General features: G+C 42.7%; 1 protein-coding gene across 15 annotated transcripts; it reads left to right on the top strand.

Annotated features, from left to right (window-relative positions):
* The first annotated feature begins 8,965 nt into the window (after positions 1-8,965).
* On the top strand, positions 8,966-14,727 carry LOC136466472 (uncharacterized). Of its 15 annotated transcripts, none has more exons than XR_010761347.1 (7): positions 8,966-9,496; positions 9,661-9,713; positions 9,822-9,874; positions 11,704-11,777; positions 12,018-12,259; positions 13,152-13,966; positions 14,350-14,727. XR_010761347.1 is itself a non-coding variant. In XM_066464893.1 (7 exons), the coding sequence occupies exons 4-7, from the start codon at positions 12,213-12,215 to the stop codon at positions 14,503-14,505; spliced, it is 318 nt and encodes a 105-aa protein (XP_066320990.1). In that variant the 5' UTR covers positions 8,969-9,496; positions 9,610-9,713; positions 11,704-11,777; positions 12,018-12,212; the 3' UTR covers positions 14,506-14,727. The 15 variants fall into 15 exon arrangements, 2 of the variants coding, with proteins under 2 accessions (XP_066320990.1, XP_066320989.1); XR_010761352.1 differs by lacking the exon at positions 9,822-9,874 and having other exon boundaries at positions 9,610-9,713; positions 13,156-13,194; positions 13,895-13,966; XR_010761346.1 differs by lacking the exon at positions 9,822-9,874 and having other exon boundaries at positions 9,610-9,713; positions 13,156-13,194; positions 13,867-13,966.
* The last annotated feature ends 3,460 nt before the right edge of the window (positions 14,728-18,187 follow it).

The following is an 18,187-nucleotide window of genomic DNA, read 5'->3' as shown; positions in this document are numbered from 1 at the left end:
ATGAAGGCTACCTTGAGTGACTTTGGAATCAAGTTCAAGCAAGTGCCATTGCTATGTGACAATGAAAGTGCTGTCAAGCTCACCAACAACCCGGTTCAACACTCAAGAACAAAGCATATAGATGTCTGTCATCACTTCATAAGAGATCACCAACAAAAAAGGGACATTTGCATAGAGAGTGTGGGCGCCGAAGATCAACTTGCCGACATATTCATCAAGCCACTTGATGAGAAGAGGTTTTGCAAGTTAAGGAATGAATTGAACATACTTGACTTCTCCAATATGTGTTGATGCACCCCTATTATATGACATGCCTCTCCTTCGAGCAATCCAAGGTAAAGTTGATTGACATGTCATCCATCCATTGCTAAGGACTTGTTTAGTGCATCTAGTCATTCCTATCATGTCCTAGGCTCATTCATGAAAATCAAATGAATTTGATGCTTGTATGGTACCACTATTGCTTGTATGTTTGAAATGATGTAGTGGTAGCATATGACATGTTTGTGGGCTTGCAAGCCTTTGTGATCATTGATGACAAAAGGGGAGAAATAGTGTACAAAGATAGAAACAAAGAAAGGGGATCAATTAAAATTTTGAGCATACAAATAGGGGGAGCAAGCTCATAAACTTGTATGGTGCATTTGAATGAGCATTACATATGTTTGCTTGCATGGCATAAGTTTTAATTTAAAAAATCCATGCTTGTGTGGTGTATGCTAGTTGTAGGTTTGAATGTTGAAATGAAAAACTAGCATGCATAGGCTAAGTAACTAGACTTATGTTCTTTCTATGGAAACTAGACCCTTATTTGTAATATTGATCTCATGGGGTATTCTAGTTTTTGTGTATGTCTAGTTACTAATGGTGCTAAGGATGGTATAATGGTGCACTCCGATTGATATCATGCTTCAAAGGTCCATTTCTTATACCTTAGCATCATTTGGTAGAAATTGACTCCTATATTTCCTATCTAAGCATATGTGCAAACTTTAATCCAAACCCTTAGCATATATGTAGGGGGAGCAATTGCTACCATTTGAAGTTCATGAAACTTGTCCATATCCTTTACACATGGTAAATATGCTTGGGCAAGCAACATGGATTCAAATGAACTTTAATTCATATCTTTGTATAAGGGTTGTCATCAATTACCAAAAAGGGGGAGATTGAAAGCTCTAGTTTGGTTTTGGTTAATTGATGAAACCCTAAGTGCTAACCTAGTTTATCAAGATGATTATGAGATAGGTAGCACTACTCCAAGTGATGAAGTAATGGTAAAGATCATGACAATGGTGATGGCATGGTGATGGTCAAATGCTTAAACTTGGAAAAGAAGAAAGAGAAAAACAAAAGGCTTAAGGCAAAGGTATAAAATGTAGGAGCCATTTTGTTTTAGTGATCAAGACACTTAATGAGTGTGATCATATTTAGGATAGATAGCCGTACTATTAAGAGGAGTGTAACTCGTATCAAAATGCGGTTATCAAAGTGCCACTAGACGCTCTAATTCATTGCATATGCATTTAGGATCTAGTGAAGTGCTAACACCCCTTGAAAACATTTGTGAAAATATGCTAACACATGTGCACAAGGTGATACACTTGATGGTTGGCATATTTGAGCAAGGGTGAAGAAGTTAGAGTTGAAGTGGAGTTGGTCGCGAAGACGCTGGCATCGGTCAACTGATCGGACGCTGGGTCTGAAAGCACCGGACGCTGGCTGCATGCGTCCGGTCGAACTGATAAGACGGCACTGTGCCTAGGGTTAACCACTGGATGCTGGACTATGTCCGGTCAAGGTGGACCGGACGCGTCTGGTCGAAGAAATACGCCTCAGAGAGCTTACTAGAAACGATCGGACGCTGGGGCTTCAGCGTCCGGTCAGTTCTGCTGGAGCGTCCGGTCAGCTTCGTAGCCGTTGAAATCTGACAAACAGCATTTGAAGCCAGTGATGCGTGGTGTCCATCGAACGACCGGACGCTGAGGGCCAGCGTCCGGTCAGTCTGACCGGAGCGTCCGGTCAGAGCGCGTTTTGTCCAGTGAAGGGGTATAACGGCTCTATTCCATGGGGCTTCTATTTAAGCCCCATGGCCGGCTGAAGCTCCAACTCTTGCACATTTTCATTGACATAGCAACCTTGTGAGCTTAGCCAAAGCCCTCCCACTCATCTCCATCATTGATCCATCATCATTGTGAGATTGGGAGATAATTCAAGTGCATTGCTTGAGTGATTGCATCTAGAGGCACTTGGTATTCGTGTTGCGCTGCGGATTTCGCTTGTTACTCTTTGTGGTTGCCACCACCTAGACGGTTGGAGCAGCGGTGGAGGATCGGCACGAGTTGGTGATTGTACGTGGCCGCCTTCGGTGATTGTAAGGGGAGTTGTACCTTCCCGACGAAGTGCCGAAAGGTAACTCTAGTAAATTGCTCGTGTCATTGAGTTACCTCACTTATGGGTCGGTTCTTGCGGTGTCCTATCGTATGGATGAGGTTTGTGAAACACCTCTTAGCCGCCGAACCACCAAGTGTTGGTCGACACAACAGGGACGTAGCGTGTTGGCAAGCACGTGAACCTCGGGAGAAAAATCGATTGTCTCTTGTCTTTGGCATTCTCTCGGTGATTGGATATATATTCATCTTGTGATTGGTTCATCCCCTACACGTCGGTATAATCACCCTACTCACTTATTTATATTCTTACAAACTAGTTGATACAAGCTCTTTAGTGTAATTAGAATTGAGAGCTTGCTTTACTATTTACTCTCATCTAGTTGAGCTCTTTAGAGTAGCAAGGTTGAGAACTCTTAGTGAATAGTTACATAGCAAGTTTGGGTGCCTAAGTAATCATTACAACTAGAATTGTTGGATAGGTGGCTTGCAACCTTTGTAGAGCTAGAGCAAGTTTGCATTACGCCATTTGTCATACTAATCAAATTGCTCTAGTTGATTTATAGAATTTTAAATAGGCTATTCACCCCCCTCTAGCCATATTAGGATCTTTCACTACTGCTCTGCTCCCTGAAAGGATTCATACCATCCGTACTTAAAGCAAACCTTAAGTTTCTTGCGTCATTTGCAAACTCCGGGAATTCTCTATCGATTGCTCTTCACTAGGACCCATTAGCAGGGTATCTCAACATATTGTCTACCTTACGGTCTTCTTTGTGTCATCGTAACAACTTTGCATGGTCTTTGTTTTTGAACAGACGTTTCAAGTGTGGTATTATAGGAGCATACCACATAATCTTGGCAGGGATTTTCTTCGTGGGACATTCGCCCTCAACATCACCAGGGTCATCTCGCCTGATCTTATACCGCGATGCATGACATACCAGGCATGCATCTAACTTCTTGTACTCCTCGCCATGGTAGAGGATGCAGTCATTGGGACATGCATGTATCTTTTGGATTTCTAATCCCAAAGGGCAGACTACCTGTTTTGCTTCATACGTAGTGGCGGGCAATTCGTTATCCTTCGGAAGCATCTTCTTTTGGATTTTCAGTAACTCCCCAAATCCCTTGTCAGAACCATTCTTTGCCTTTCATTGCAGCAATTCCAGTGTGGTACCCAATTTTTTCTGCCCTGCATCACAAGTTGGGTATAGCAATTTCTTGTGATCCTCTAGCATGCGCTCGAACTTGATCTTCTCCTTTTCACTTTCGCATTCTCTTCGTGCGTCACGAATGGCCTGACTAAGATCATCAGCAGGCTCATCTTCTGCCCCTACCTCTTCTTCAGCTTCCCCCATTACAGTATCATTGAAGGCCCCATATTCAGCAATAATGTCATCATCGTCCCATTGTTCTTTTTTACCTTCTTCCATTACAACCCTGGTTTCTCCGTGCTTCGTCCAACAAATATAGTTTGGCATGAAACCCGACTTCAACAAGTGTGAATAAAGACTCCTTGAGCTAGCATATTCCTTCAAATTCTTACATATGACACATGGGCAGCACATGAAACCATCGCGTTTATTTGCCTCGGCCACACGTAAGAAAGAATGCACGCCCTCAATGAACTCTTGGGAGCGGCGATCAGCATTGTACATCCAATACCGTCTCATCTGCATTACATGACATACATACCATATTAAAACCTAGAACATAATTAGTTAATTACACGACATGCATGCCACCACACAAGGTATTAATTTATAAAAGTCTCGCTACAATGTAGACAATCCCAACTATCACTAAAAAAACTAAAGCTAAAATGCACTTCAGCAGCATAAGGATTTCGAGACCAATCCCAACTAAAACAGACAGATCATGCGTTTGTTCAATATCTATGGGCTTCTTTCGCAGGATCACTGCCTCACCAGCCGCCGTAACCGCCTGTGCAAGAGAGTTTTGCACGTGTTCAACATACTCTTCCTCCCAGTACCAGCCTGAACATCCAGTGCCATCCCACTGAAATTAAAACAAAAAATTAGAACTTTAATCACAATCATCATGAAAATAAGTATAAATTAACCATAATCATCAAATACGACAAAATAACTCATATTGTGATCCGGACACTTGTAGAAGATACGGCCCTTGTTGGGACACTCCTTCCTCACCCGGTACTCCATCACAATCTTCTCCTCACACTTGCCGCATGCAATGAGAGGGAGGTCCGGCCTCAGTCGCTTTGTAACCCAATGAGAGTCCGAGGACCCGGAAGCAGTTGACATCTACTCTCTATACTTATTTTTAATATAATATAAATTTCTCATTTTATAAACAAATAAAATTAAAAAAAACTCTAAAATTCTCTATATTTCTAAAGCATGAAGTGGGCTATGCATGCTAGAAATGAAAGCTCAATACTAGTTTTGAATAACTACTTTAACCTTCCTGCATCCAAATATGCAAACTTTAAAGTCATTTTGAGCTTAAATGGCTTATAAATAAAAAAATCTACCATAAAAAACCCATATATATCTAGTCCACAAAATGAAATAAGCTACTGATGAAACATGAGAGTATAAAGTTGGTAATCTTTAGAACCGATGGAGAAATGAAAGAAATCTTGTGATCACCGGTGATGAGGAAGAAGAGAGGCTGGCGATGAAGCAAGAACACTGAGCTCGAAGTGGCTCGGGCTCGGAGAGCAACAATGGGTATATAGGAGGGGAACTGTAGTCCCGGTTGTATACATAAACCGGGACTAAATGTCCCTTTCTAGTCCCGAACAGAGCCTCCAGACGGGAGTAGACTTTTACTCCCGGTTGGAGGTACAAACCAGGAATAAAAGTGAACCTTTAGTCCCGGTTGGTAGCTCCAACCGAGACTAAAGGTCCCCTGCAGCAAAAGCCTACCGCAGTAGCCGTTGGGTAGGGACCTTTAGTTCCGGTTGGAGCTATAAACCGGGACTAAAGGTCTGTCTACTCCTGGGTGCGAAAAATACCGGAACTAAAATCAAATTTTAAGATGAGATCAAAAATTATTTCTCTACTAGTGGTGCGAGAACACACAAACACCAATACAAACCAGACACACCAACTCATGATCGAGACGATACCATGGCTGCATCTGCTTGTCATGTGTTTGACACCGTTACATACACAGATCATTAGCTGCACGTATATATGCCGGGCCTCTCACGTACGTACTCTAGCCAGAAGCGTATGGAGGGATCGAGATCTAGCTCATCTCATGATTGCATTGAGCGGTGCCAAACTTATATACTTCCTCCGTTCCTTAATATAACCATATAGATTTCTATTTTTTTTTAAATATAGGTACGTATAAGCTCCCACGCCGATTAGTTTGAAAACCTTCCCACCGTACATAGCACATGCCTCAACCAATCACTTAGATTTAGAAAGCAATCTGATTGGGAGAGAGAAGATGACCAAATTTTTCTTTTTTTCCTCGATCTCACATCCTTCCCCAACCATGTGTTAATATTGGTGCTAAAAACTATATGACTTATATTAAGGAACGGAGGGAGTATTATTATTACTCCATCCTAGTACCATTATCTTTCTTTTTTTAAAAAGAGAGAGAGAGACAGATCCCTTATGAAGGATATGGAATGGAACATAGTAAACGATAGAGAATATGAGTCTCTAGTTATACAGCACATGTGTTAGTGTATTACAAAAGTTTGGATTTTTCTTTGAGCCACCAGTAGAATTACCAAAATTCGCGAAATTTTGAACCCTGCAACTAAACAGTCCCAGTAAGGAAGCGGAGGATGCATGCATGCCTGGTCATTGACCATCATAGCAGAGACCCACAAAGGCAGGCCATGCATGGATTTACAATGTTAATCGAAGGGAAGAAACAAATAATGAAGGCATGTGTCATTGTCTTGGAGCTAGCTAGGTAAGCTTGATTGTGCAATAGGGACGAGCTACTTGCACCAACCAAAGCCAGAAATTAAAAGCTAGAAGATGGAGAGAGAAGCAAGCAATGCAACAATGAGATGATCACACGATGCATTTGTTTGGAAATTCAATTCTTCCTAGTACAATAATGCAGGGGAAGCGACTCATCCATGATGCATCAGTCTCTCGGTACAAGAATTATGGAGTCCCTGCTCCTACACTAGCTAGCTAGAGGCGCCACCAACAGCAGGCAGGTGACCGATGGATTGAGTGGCCACCATGCATGCTATGGAAATTGGTGGCTGCGACGCTTTCCAAGTGTCCGGCAGCTGCCACGTCGTCAGGGTCCTCCCGTCCTTCATTTCATCACTCCACCAAAACCAAGACACGTCCGCACTTTTGATCGCACGGCACGGCACGCCGCCCACAAAACAGGCACCTTTTCCCAGCTGATGATCCAGATTCATCCACCTGCAGTCGACGACGCTGACAATAAAATCTGTATGACAATGAAACACGTGGCCACGTACTCCCTCGATCAAAAAAAAAAACAGTGCTACGCGAATCGTGCTCATCAAACTTTCTCAACTTTTAACTTTAACTAAGTTTGTAAAAAATACGTGTAATATTTATGTCGGTGCAGAAAGTGACCAACTAGTAAATATTTGTAGTTTTACTGTACGTTGTGATCGGAGGTGGCCTAGCACTCAATGACACAGAATTTATACTGGTTCAGACAACGTACCCTACGTCCAGTCGGGGTCGGTCGGCGACTTTATTCCTGAGCCCAGGTGCTCAAAGTCTGTAGTGGGGGTACAAACGAGAAGAAGGAAGAAGTGGGTGTACAAGAGGTTCGATCGGCTCTGACCGGAAAGGTCGCGGTCGGAACTTGGCGGTCCTATGGTTGGGAGCGTTGATGTCGATCTAGTGAGTCTGGGCTTGAAGAAGTCGATATCCTCTGGTTGGAGGGAGCGCATCCCCTTTTATAGATGAAGAGGATGGCTCTTTACAGGTGAGAGGGAGAGAGTACAGATATTTCTAAGCCTTACTGCCTACGGTGATGAAAACTGGATAATGGTTGAAGCCTCCCAATACTGTCGATGTCGTTGTAGGATGTCAGATGTGCACGGGGGTCGAGATATCTTCTTCAGGAAGGATGGACGCCGGTACCTGCAGAACACTTCTGGATGCCTCGTGGCATGTGAGGAGCTGTGCTATGTTCATCCGGTATGGCAAATCCTGGAGCCCATACTGCAATCGGTGTCCAGAGACACGCGGAGGGGGCTTACCATATGGGAGTTTCTAGCGGCCCCTACAATACTTTGTGTCAGGGTGGCTGCAGAGCACTGTTCCGTGCAGGGTATGGTCCCTGGTACAGTGGTTTTGACTTGTGAGCCATGCCTTGCCTTTCTTCTCACGCCTTCTGATTCTTTACGAGCGGGCATCCCCGGTCGGATGGTCCCCAGTCGGAGAATAGCGATGAGCAGGGTTTTCTATGAATCCCGGTCGGAGACACGGGATCGGAGTCGGAGGCGGTCCTCGGATCAGGCTTTCCGAGTGGAGGCCGTGCGGAGGCGGACGGGGCCTGACGCTAGCGCTCTGATCGGAGAGGGCGTTCGGAGCTGGCCTGAGCCTGAGCTAGTGCTCCGGTCGGAGAGATGGGCCGAAGGCGGCCTAGGCCTGAAGCGAGTGCTCCGGTCTATTGAGTTCAGACTCTTGTGCCGGTCCAGAAGAAAAAAAGGCCGTTCTTCTGGGCTGAGCCTTGGCGTGGAAGCCGGTCCCCGAGGGACCCTGGGTTTATGAACCCGACAGGAGCCCCCGAGCCCCCGGGCGATTCAGACAGAACCGGATGTAGCAGCTCAGATTGGCATTCGCAATAGCAGGAGCTAGAGTCTACAGTGACGCCTCCAGAGAGGGATACAACGATTTGCGCCGTCGTCACCGGCCTGGAGCAACAGCCAGACAGGGTTTCCACCCGGATTTCATATGCCTAGGGAAGCTTACCCAGAGAGCAACGCTGCAAACCGAACTTGGCGACGACGCTCGGCAGGCGCTGAGGAAGGCGAGCGCGTGCCAGGCCTGACTTGGCCGCCGCCTCCGCGAGCTGGCTGGCCAAGCCAGCCGCCGTAGCCACCCCCGGCCGCGCCCCGTCACGTTTTTTAATTTGACGTGCTTGTTTGTATACATGTACCGTGCGTTGTCTCCTCGAGTTTATTTGTATTGAACTCTTTTTTTTTCTTAATGAAATGAAATAATTGCTTGTTTTGTTTGGTCACGCATGCCAGCCAAGTGGCGGCATTGTCTGGTCATATATATATATATATATATATATATATATATATATATATATATATATATATATATATATATATATATATATATATATATATATATATATATATATATATATATATATATATATATATCTATATATATATATATATATATATATATATATATATATATATATATATATAGTATTTCTATATTGTACCCTAGGTAATAATTAATATTCAGTACCCGAGTCACCCCGCCGCCAACCGATTTCGATTCGCCGAGCCACCCCAGTACCCCACCCACCCAGCGCGACCGACCCCGCCTTCCTTTCCTCCACGATGCCTGCCCCTTTTTTTTCTCTGTGTTTTTTTTCACCCATTTATTTTTGTTCGTCCTCCTCCTTTTTTTTTCCTATCGTGGGCAGCGGCAGTTCCTCCTCTGCTCGGCGGTGTGACGGCGCCCTCTGCCCATCCGCAACTGGCAGCGAGCCGGCGACGTCCAGCTCCACCTACTCCCATCCTTGATCCACCACCTCCTCCCTCCCTCCATCTTCTCCACCAGCAGCGGCGGCGGCGGCGTTTTACCCGCATGGCCCCTCCGCAGCGTTCCTCCGCCCCGTCCTGCATCCCGGCGTTTGACGTGTTGAGCCTTCATCCCCTCGCCAGCGACGGATCTAGGGTAGTAGGCCTAGGGATCATCTGATCCCCATCACCCGGCTGTATCGGCGGCTTCTCCATTCTCCCACTCCCGTGCGTCAGCCTCCTGTGCTCGCCTGTGACTCATCGTCAGCCCCCGTCACAAACTCCCGGAGAAAGGAGTAGCGACTCGCCTGGCGACGCCGTCAGTCCGCCGCCACTGCCGCTCCTGCATGTGCTCCTGCAACAATGGTGGCAGATCCAGGTGCCCCTCCTCCAGATCCCCTTCCCCAGCTCCTCATTTGCAGCATCTTCTCCTTCCCTTCCCCTTCCCCTTCACCTTCCCCTTCTTGATTCGATTTGATGATTCGAGTGCAGGATGCGATCCCTTGAGCTTCTCTTGGTCTGATGCGAGTGTTCGTTTGTCAGCCCAGTCGTCGAGGAACCACCACGGCCAGGAGCTCCTCTTCACTAGCAGCAAGGTTGAGTCTAGGTCTAAATCTCTAAATTTTTTGTTGCATTATGCTTGTATATTTATTATCTTATGAATGGATGCAACAACAGTCACTTGATTGTCATTCATTTTTCAGGCTTATTGATGGCAATTGTAGCCACATATCATTGCATTGCATGTACCCTGTAGGTACAGTCTTGCTGCATTTTTTTAATTTTTTGTGGTCAACAAGTTCCCTGTTCGGCTATCATTGTTGTTGCCTTTATTATTGTTGCACCGGGTGGTATTCAGACAAATCAATGTATTGCATATTGTTACTGATTTTCCGAAAATAAATCGCCAATTTGACTCGTTATCCGGTTTTTAGGCTGCTCTTCATCAAGGGATTATGTTGTCTTCATCCTAGTGAACTGAGCAGAGCATGAGATTATCTCTTACTACTGGATTTTTGTACCAACTATCTTTGCCAGGATTCCTCCCTGTTTATTGACACCCTTTATGTCCTGTAATTAGGAATCCCTGGTCATGTGTCCTAGTTCCATTTTTCATCATATAATCTAAAAATTGCACCGAGTTCTCTGTCATGCTTAATGGAACTATATCAAAAGTCTCCTGCTAGCTGGCCAAATAAGTATGCGCAGGCACACTCCATCAGCAATAGTGGCGTGCCGCTAGCACAAAAAAGGAATGCTGGAGAATGCTCTACACTTTTTTGGACTTATCACTGTCTCCACCAGTCATAAATTTGGCATTGATTTTATGACTTATCTATCTTGATCTATGTATGCACCTGTTGATATTACAGATTTAAGGTTTCTAACTGTTAATCATTGTGGTATGCTTTTGACAATTGCATGTGTGAGCACCTGATGCTCATATGCTCTTGAATCCCAAAGCTGATCATTATTGACCATATGCTCATGTATTCTAAAATTTCCGTATCCTATTATGCATGCCACTTTGCTTCCTGCAAGACCATTTGTATACTGCTCATATGCTCATCTTTAAATATGTACATCACTGTATCTTGTCACTTTGATACGCATTTCATGATTAGAATTTCCTGTCAGAGTCGGGAGTCTAGGAGTAGTAGTTTTCTAATGGTAAACTTCCGCTGCTTACCATTTCCTTTTCAGCATGATATTTTGTTTTTTGATGGGTGGCAAAGCATTTCATGTTGCTGGATGGTCTGTGATTCGAAGTGATGGAGTGGACGATGTTGTATCTCTGTTAACCCATCCCTGAGTAAAGTGCTCAATTGCAATGCAACTTTTAGTAATTGATTGCCTTTAGTCAGTAGCAGTGTACTCTATGCAAAGGCATCAATGTTGCTGCATGTTAGTTTCACCTTACAGTTAGAATTTGTTTTTTTTACACTGTCTGAACATTTTAGTTTATTTGTTTTTACATGAATTCTACTACTACTAGTTAGGATGTTTCTCCGCTAGCATTCCTGCGCTTTATGTGGGAACAGCGGTCACAGTGGGCTGATAGCAATTTAGATGCATTCTTTACTTCTACAGTGAAACCAAATTTCTTCGATTTGCCTATGCCTTGCCTTGGAGGATTTAGTGGTCAGGTCATATTTCCTTTAGCCTACACTTTTGGCCCAGAGGAACTAAGCTCGTATGCTACTGTGATCTGCAACAGTGCAACTAATCTCTCCAGTTTATCAAATCTCTTTTGCTTAATGTGTTCGTTTCTTAATTTCTTATGTCAGTTCCTTGAGGTTAGAAAATTGGGAAATGACAATATTTATCAAACGTGCTCCTGCAGCGTCATCTGTTTGTATGCATTTTTGTGATATTAAATGTTAGTATTTGCTATCTGCCAGCTTGATTCAACAAACTTCAATGATGATTAGCTTTTGGTTATTAACTCATTGACCCATCCTTTGTCAGATGCCAGAAGTCAACATGCTATTTTAAAGTCCACTACTATAAATATCTTTGATCATGCTTCGTGGTTAGAGCTAATATTTTCATCAGTGTTATTTATTCTCTTTTGTTCTTTCTTAGGTTCTGTTTGCAAATCACAGGCGTTCTCCATCAAAGCACCCTCCTCCAGCTACACTCCATGATCACTCACAAAGGTCATTTTTTCTAATATTCCTAATTTGTAGGTGTGACTTATTATGCTTGAATTTTCATCATGTCAATTTTTTTTGTTCGTGACACTACGTATGCTTCGTTAGATAATTAGCCATATCAATATAGTCAAGTGATCTGTTTGGGTGACTAATTATGCTACATTAGATAATCAGAAGGTTATTTCTTTGCTATATGCATCTTTCAGGTTTTGAAAGGGCATGGACATTTTATCTTGTTTGCAGGATGTGCTAGCCAGTGGCTGATGGCGTCCTCCCGCATGGAGACCTTCTCGGATTTCGTTCCCCCCTCTTGACACCAAGGTCGCCCCAAGTTGCAGCTGTTCTCCTCCGCTGCTCACATCCGTGTACGCTAGACGAGTGGTGAGGAGCGACCAGATGCTAGTGTGGCTCCTGTCGCTGCACAACTGATGTCGAAGCATGTCGATAACAACCCTCCTGCTCCGATGGCGCCAACCTAGCCTCAGGCAAATTCGACCCCCACAAATTTGGTCATTTTTTAAAGAAAAGCTGTGAACTGAGATGATTTTTGTGGTTCAATTGAAATAATAACATGAATGTGGTTACTATTGGATTAGATGTCCCTCCATATAGTTGAGTGACTTCATTTTGCATCTCTGCAGAAAATAGAGAATGTATGCATTGAAGTTTTAGTCTTAGAATATCCTGAACCTGGAGCTGATTTTTCGTCTTAAGTAAAATGATGTGCGTCCGTGAGGATTTCTTTGTATTAGTCTTCTCTATGCGCGTTCAGCATGTAAGGTTCCCTCTCCACTCTCTTTTGACTAGTGCCCAAACCACAGGCACCATGTGTAAGACGCCATATTGAACTTTTTTTTTGTTTCATGTGGTTTAAAAAAGTATTAGCTCAGTGACGCAGTCTAATAAGATTTCGCCATTACAATTTCAACTACTGTTCATGTCAGTGTGTATTATTTCTAGAATGTTCTTCTATTAGTATATTATAGATTGCATGTCAAATGTTCATTCAAGTGCTTAACTGAATCTATGGTACCTTTTATATCAGGAATTACACTGGCTTGAGTGGAAATCAACAACTTGCATGCAAAATGTTTTGTGTTGACAACTTGCATGTCAAATGTTGGTTCAAATGCCTAGCAACGATATATTAACTTTTTCTATAATTTATGCATGAGTGTATAGTTAGACTGATGATTTATGAATAGTTCAATTGCTGGAGAAACACTAAAATTCATCTCCAATGTGCCCATGCCATTAGTATTTTCACTGCAGGCATGGTGCTTCTGGGACCAGGATCTGAACCTGTCATGCCCACCTATGCTAAAATTGATTTGTCTGACTGACGATGTTGGTCTCATCCTTGTCCTGTTTATGCAGCCAGGAACGAGCAGAAAGAGAGCAGTACCTGTGTGTTGAACTGGTGTGCCTTCTTCCCTTCATTGCTCTAAAGTTGAGTATTTTGTGGTTTCTCCGGGAAGCCATTTTATTGTAGACTAATTTTCGAAGAAACCATTTTCTTCTAGACTATCAGGCTCTCTCTTCTATTTTGGTTCTCAAATGTCACCAACGAAATGTTGGGCAAAACATGTTAGCTCCAGACGGTTTGTTAACCAATTAGCTATGACCATAAATATTCATTTCTAGAAATAGATACAAGGATTATTCTAGAAAACAGGTGGTCATAGAAATCCTAGCTTGCTACGTGACAATAAAAATATTATTTAGAAGCACGTTCCATAGTATGATTCATTAATAAAATTGTAATTGAGTGGATCACTTATTCAGTTAACTACTGATGCCGAGACACAAGAGTTGGTACTATTTTAATTTATGACTAAGTGTTGCTGCTGTGATATAGTAACTGTGGTGGATTAATTAGCAGCTCATGTTTTGCTCGATGCATAAGCATGGAAATTAAAACTTGAAACTTGATCAGCACTGCGGCTAGAGTTCGGTCAATTTTGATTGAACATCTAGCTATCCAAGTAGTTATGCCTCGGAGACTTTACTTATTCAGCTTATGCCTTTTCTGATCATCACTGCGGCTAGAGTTCACTTTTTTGATCTTGTCATGGCTTGGTGGGTTTGGTAGTGACGGAGCTGATGGCTGTGAAGTTCAGGTTCTGAATGAGGAGGGGTTGTGGGCTGATGGCCAAGTGAGACAAAAGTTTCTCCATGTTTGTGTGCCCCAGGTAGTTTGTGTCTTCCTCCTGTCTTCCCCTCATTGACTCTGTCTTCCTCTGTGTTGCAGTAAACTTTGATATCTTTTCCTTTCGTGATGCTGCTATGCTGGTTTCGATTTTGCAAGAGAGAAATCCATTTAGATATATTCATATATATTGATTATGAGGTAATGCCAATGAGACAGGGAGATGGGGGAGAGTGTCATATGCTCACATCGAAATAGTTTGCATAACGACTTATAAAATTTTAATATTTATGTGGTATCATCTTGATAATTAACTGGATATGTTACCCCCACAAGAAAACCTGTTTTTAAGATTATATTCTAAAAATAATCATGTTTAGAAGAGGTTATTTCACTTGTTATTAAGCTCATTACTCCATCTTGCAGGTTTTAGAAGACGGTATAGCCATACTAATGCTGCTGAGGCAAACACCTCTTCAGCATCCCATGCCTGGAGTGATGGTGTGGCACTACAGTGGACGATCTTGTGCAAGATGTTTGCTGAGCACCACCATGGAGGCCTCGAGTGCCAAGAGCACCTAGGTGCTCGCACTGCCTCATGGCTCCTCGTAGTTCGCATGTTTGAGATGCACGATTGGACATGTTAATGTAGTGGTTCTGGGCTTTTGATGGCTCTTGTTTTTTGAAAGTGCTTATACCCTGCAAAAAGCTTTGTATTGCAAGGACAAGTCTTGCTTGTTCGTTGAAATTTGCTTATACAAAGTAAATTTGTTTGAAAGCAAAATGTAATTTATGGTTATAAAATTTTGGATCATTTGAACTCTAGAAATAGAAACTTTCACGTTTAATCATAACTAAAATTCTTTGGGCTATAAATTAACTGAGATTGAAAAATGAAGTGCTATTTTGTCCGTTTGTTGCTGCATATCGGATTGACCATAACGCTTATTCCAAAGATAAAAAAAGGGGGTAAAGGGGGGACTTAGGACATGGCGTGAGGACATGGGCCATCAGCATTTGGCATTTCGAGAACTACCTGAACGGAGGCACCACCTAAGCACGTGTGAGTGAAAAAAAACCGGCGACCGGGTCCTGAACGGAGGCACCATCTAAGCACGTGTGGGTAAAAAAAAGACGTGAAAAAATCAGCGTGGGAGGAAAAAAACGGCGTGAAAAATCAGCGTGGGAGGGGGAAAAATGGAGGCCAGAAGGCGGGCTGCGGGTGCGCTGGTGGGCTGCGGGCCTCAGAAGGGGTCGGGTACTAAATAATAATCAGTACCCTAGGTACTATTTAGCGCAGTCCTATATATATATATATATATATATATATATATATATATATATATATATATATGGACTATGGAGCAGACAGCAGCATGATACATACGATCGATGGGGATCCATCCATCATCCTCGCTAGTAGAATAGCATACGCAATGCCAGCGCGCCACATGCATCTTGTCATGTGGACATGCATGCAGGCAGCGGTGGAGTGCGAGAACACACAGACACCAATACAAACCAGACACACCAACTCATGATCGAGACGATACCATGGCTGCATCTGCTTGTCATGTGTTTGACACCGTTACATACAAAGATCATTAGCTGCACGCATATATGTCGGGCCTCTCACGTACGTACTCTAGCCAGAAGCGTCTGGAGGGATCGAGATCTAGCTCATCTGTCATCTCATGATTGCATTGAGCGGTGCCAAACTTATATATTATTATTACTCCATCCTAGTACCATTATCTTTCTTTTTTTTAAAAAAGAGAGAGAGACAGAGACAGATCCCTTCTGAAGGATATGGAATGGAACATAGTAAACGATATAGTAAACGATATAGTAAACGATAGAGAATATGAGTCTCTAGTTATATAGCACATGTGTTAGTGTATTACAAAAGTTTGGATTTTTCTTTCAGCCACCAGTAGAATTACCAAAATTCGCGAAATTTTGAACCCTGCAACTAAACAGTCCCAGTAAGGAAGCGGAGGATGCATGCATGCCTGGTCATTGACCATCCTAGCAGAGACCCACAAAGGCAGGCCATGCATGGATTAACAATGTTAATCGAAGGGAAGAAACAAATAATGAAGGCATGTGTCATTGTCTTGGAGCTAGCTAGGTAAGCTTGATTGTGCAATAGGGACGAGCTACTTGCACCAACCAAAGCCAGAAATTAAAAGCTAGAAGATGGAGAGAGAAGCAAGCAATGCAACAATGAGATGATCACACGATGCATTTGTTTGGAAATTCAATTCTTCCTAGTACAATAATGCAGGGGAAGCGACTCATCCATGGTGCATGGAAATTGGTGGCTGCGACGCTTTCCAAGTGTCCGGCAGCTGCCACGTCGTCAGGGTCCTCCCGTCCTTTATTTCATCACTCCACCGAAACCAAGACACGTCCGCACTTTTGATCGCACGGCACGGCACGGCGCCCACAAAACAGGCACCTTTTCCCAGCTGATGATCCAGATTCATCCACTTGGAGTCGACGACGCTGACAATATATAATATGTATGACACATTGACACTGCAACACGAAAAACAGTCGCTACGCGAATCGTGCTGATAAAACTTTCTCAACTTTAACTAGGTTTGTAGAAAATACGTGTAATATTTATGTATCCAAATAAGTTTATTATGAAAGTATATTCAACAATCTATCTAATGATACTAATTAAATACTATAAATATTAATATTTTGTTAAATATATTTGGTCAAATTAAAAATTATTGATTTTTTGGAAGTGAGAATGATTCTTTTTTATGGACGTAGGAAGTACTCCGTATATACACTTCCATCCGTCAGTCGGTCACATGCGACGATAGGCTGCTACTGCTACTATTGAGATTACACATCTTCCGGTTATAAATCCATCAGCCAGCGTACCAACATTCTAGTTTTGTCTTTTAAGTTAAACTGTCTTAAATTTAATCTTTTTTTTTAAAAAAAATACACCTGTATTTACATTACTCTCTCTATTTTAAATTACAAGACGTTTTGACCTTTCTATATACATTCTTTTGCTATGTACTTAGATACCAATCACCAATGACCATTTGTATGGTTATTTAGTGTTTCTATAAACACCAGTGACCATCACAGCAACAACAAGTGAGACATATTTGTTCCTTCACTTGTTACCAAATATCGAACATTTAGAGCCAATATGCACTTGGGTTAAATATACTTAGTTCTGTCATCAGCGATGAATCACTTGTGACATTATTGGGGCCTTGTTTAGATTGGGGTTAGGAATTAGTATTTGGCACTGTAGCACTTTCGTTTGTATTTGACAATTATTGTCCAATCATGGCCTAACTAGGCTCAAAAGATTCGTCTCGTAATTTACAATCAAACTGTGTAATTAGTTATTTTTTTATCTACATTTAATACTACATGCATGTGTCCAAAGATTTGATGTGATGAAGAGAGAGTGAAAAAACTTGCAATCTAAACAAGGCCTGGGCTTCCGAATAATTGATTTCAGTAAATTAAATCAAAGCACATGTCCAATTTAATTGTCCTTCCACGCGCAGCTGGTGATCAATCAACTCCCCGCGGCAACGCACGGGCTACTACAATGTTAATAATCTTCTTTATGACCGTATTCAAAATCACTAGTATAGTCACACTTTGTGCAGGCGGCCAAAAACAAGTTTCCTCGCCCTCGTCACCATCAGTGGTTGCTTTTTGTTTCCAAGTGTCCGGCGTCTGCCACATCAGTGCACGCTGCGCGGTCTCATCTCCTATTACTGTGTTGCTACTCCGCCAAACTAAAGACACGTCTTCATTGATGGCAATATTATCGTACTGTATCGATGATGCTGACGACGCTGATAATCATGCAGCAGCTGTGGTCATAAACGCTTTGCTTGCAGTGCCACTCCTCCCCCGTTCCATTATTCCGTCACATGCTAGTTCTACCTTTGTGCATTTTTCAACTGCTGACGTGCCACTTGCTATAGTACATTTATTATTTTTCTTCGTGGGCTAATCTGAAAACATGTCAACTTGATATATTATTACTGGGTAAGTACATGCGACGGGACGCGTTGAAAAACATGCGGCCCTGTTCTTTTCGCTGAAATTTGACTTATGCTGATTTATTACGAGAGAAAAACACGGTTCGTTCGTTGAAAAGTACCGCTGAAGTTAAGGAGTTCAAGCGAATAGGGCAAGTGTAACTTTGTTTAGTTTGGAAAAGAGTGGGGTACAAATACAACTGGGTCATCTTACTCCCTCCGTGCAC

This window comes from Miscanthus floridulus, chromosome 7 (assembly GCF_019320115.1).
Source record: "Miscanthus floridulus cultivar M001 chromosome 7, ASM1932011v1, whole genome shotgun sequence".
Classification (NCBI taxonomy): Eukaryota; Viridiplantae; Streptophyta; class Magnoliopsida; order Poales; family Poaceae; genus Miscanthus; species Miscanthus floridulus.
This window is presented reverse-complemented; position numbering and strand designations above follow the sequence as displayed.